The sequence below is a fragment of the Nanorana parkeri genome, unplaced genomic scaffold (assembly GCF_000935625.1).
Source record: "Nanorana parkeri isolate BGI_ZX_2015 unplaced genomic scaffold, ASM93562v1 scaffold2654, whole genome shotgun sequence".
Lineage (NCBI taxonomy): Eukaryota > Metazoa > Chordata > Amphibia > Anura > Dicroglossidae > Nanorana > Nanorana parkeri.
Window position 1 is genome coordinate 43,412 of NW_017308922.1, and position 2,370 is coordinate 45,781.

At 47.1% G+C, this 2,370-nt stretch overlaps 1 protein-coding gene across 2 annotated transcripts in view; it reads right to left on the reverse strand.

Annotated features, from left to right (window-relative positions):
• The window catches only part of LOC108802082 (voltage-gated potassium channel subunit beta-3), a 52,088-nt gene that overhangs the window by 27,730 nt on the left and 21,988 nt on the right, over positions 1-2,370 (reverse strand). For both annotated transcript variants that reach the window (XM_018573978.1, XM_018573977.1), the window contains exons 3-4: positions 1,892-1,929; positions 1,695-1,774 (exon numbers count right to left, since the gene is read on the reverse strand). In XM_018573978.1, coding sequence (XP_018429480.1) covers positions 1,695-1,774; positions 1,892-1,929 — 118 coding nt within the window. The remainder of the gene's footprint in view (positions 1-1,694; positions 1,775-1,891; positions 1,930-2,370) is intronic.

Consider the following 2,370-nt stretch of genomic DNA (forward strand, 5'->3'; position numbering starts at 1 on the left):
CCCACACTCTACAGCCTCAGGTGGCAGTTAGAGTAGGGACAGCCCTGCATAGCACTATATGTTATGACGCTTAAAGTGACATTAAAGGCAAAAACTTTTTTCCCTCCCCCCAATCTTAATGAAAGCACTTACCTTAAATGATGTCTCTTAATCCGATCTTCTTCTTCTTTCCTGTCCTTTACATCTGACCCTCCAGCGCTGCGGCACGCCTCCATAGACTTACCTTGCGTCTCGCCTCGTCTCCCGGCCGAAAATCCGAACTGCGCCCGCCCCAAGATACTTTGCGGCCGCCCGAGCATTTTCGGACGGGAGCGCGCGGCTAAGACGGGTAAGTTTAAACTGTTTTTTTTTTTTTTTGCATATATCTACTGCTTGCTAGCCTTATATATATAGGGGGAAAAAAACGGAGGATTTAGAAACCCTTTAACTGATTTTCACTTGAAAATGCAATAATGTGCTCTTTACACTTCATAGATATGTACTTCCAGTGCTCCCACTCCAGTGGTCTATGCTGGCACAGCTGAGTAATGGCCGCACCCTCTTCACACACAACTCTATGCAGATGTAGCGCCCATCACCTTTTGTGACTTGGCTACTACGCATTTAGTGACAGCCAGGGCTGTAGACAGCCTGGCTGGATTTTTAGTAGCAATTACATGGTTAATCCCAGGTGTCTAACCTTGTCTGTACCCCCCCGGGCGGAGTAAGACTCTGTCATATTGTGGGACAGCCAATAGGAGACACTGTAATATGTGTACAGTACAGCAGCCAATTCCTGGGCTTCTCTCAGCCAGTGGTGCATGCTGGGAGAGTGTACATATATTGGTGGGAGCTGCCATGTGCTCTCTCTCTCTCTCTCTCGCCTGGACCAGTCATGGATTAGCACTGGGTCCTGTTCAGCCTGCCCCCCAGGCTAGGCTGAGGCCTGGGGGTGGGCATAGGCTGAAGTGAGGGAAGATGTTTCCCTGAGGCCTCCAACATGGAGGAGGCCTGAGAGATGGAGAGAATAAAAGAACCAGGACCAGTACAGGCTCTTGAAGTGCCCTGGATCTATGTGGATCTCAGAGCATGGTCAGTGTTTCTTTCTTGGATTGTGGAGCTGCATGGCTACTTTAACAAGATCCGGTGAGTCTCGAGCTTCTGATGGTTACCCCTAGACACCTAGAACCCCTATACCCTCTCTCCCACAGAAGATGTTCAATAAAACGTTCAATTAGCATCATACTACTGAAGTCGACATCAATTTATGGGCACCAGGAGAGGGCGGTTAGTGCTAATGGGCGCAGATGGAAATCAACCCCTAGACCGACTAGATGTGGACCGGGCAAAGAGCGGCTCCCTGCGGGGAGTTATCGCTAAACAGACTTATAGTGGTATGTTGGTTTATTGAGTACACTGGGCAGTCTGGTCCAATTCTGGTGCTATTGGACTTTCATATTTACATAAACTGCCCAATGGTATAATAGCAAAGTGAAGGTAAGGCTATGAAATGCAGGTTGTTGGTACAATGTCTACCCCACGGCACACTAATTGGGCTTTAAATCCTAATCTTTGGAAACCTGAGCTTTACTTTTTTTATTCAACTTGCTACAAGAATGGAACAACTTGTTCTGTTCTGTTTAGTATACCAATATCTCAGAAATCAATTCTTCCTCCCATGTACCAGGTGTTGTGCTCCAGGGCTCACACCTTACCTCCCTGCTGCATACACCTCCGCAGTATCGAACAGATTGACCCCATGTTCGTAGGCAACTGTCATTAGATTTTCTGCCATCTGGTGGAAGATAAATGGACCGGATTAGATGTTTCAGCAGTCTTCCATCACACCATATGTCCCGTGCTGGCTGCTACTGTACCACCCTGATCACTACCAGCTATCCTATCTCCTTACCTCATCTGTGATCTGAGATCCAAAGGTCACCCAGGTGCCTGAAAGGGAAGAAAGACAACGGACAAAATTGTTAAGGAAACCCGGAATCATTCAATAAAAAAGGGGAAATCCTCCGCACACCTTGCAGCAATCCAGGCCTACATAGACAATGGTGCTTGTAGTGATAAACACGGATGGCACCGTGCAGACACAATGTAGGAAGAGGAATCACCAGCACTCAGTAGAATAATCCATCATGTCCATTTATTGGACATAAACGTCACACAATCACAAGAGCCAACGTTTCAAGACCATGCAGGGTCTCTTCATCAGGGCATGCCCATGGCATGCCCTGATGAAGAGACCCTGCGTGGTCTCAAAACATTGGCTCTTGTGATTGTGTGATGTTTATGTCCAATAAATGGACATGATGGATTATTCTACTGAGTGCTGGTGATTCCTCTTCCTACAGAGTGAAATTATAACATGCAGAGTTTAGC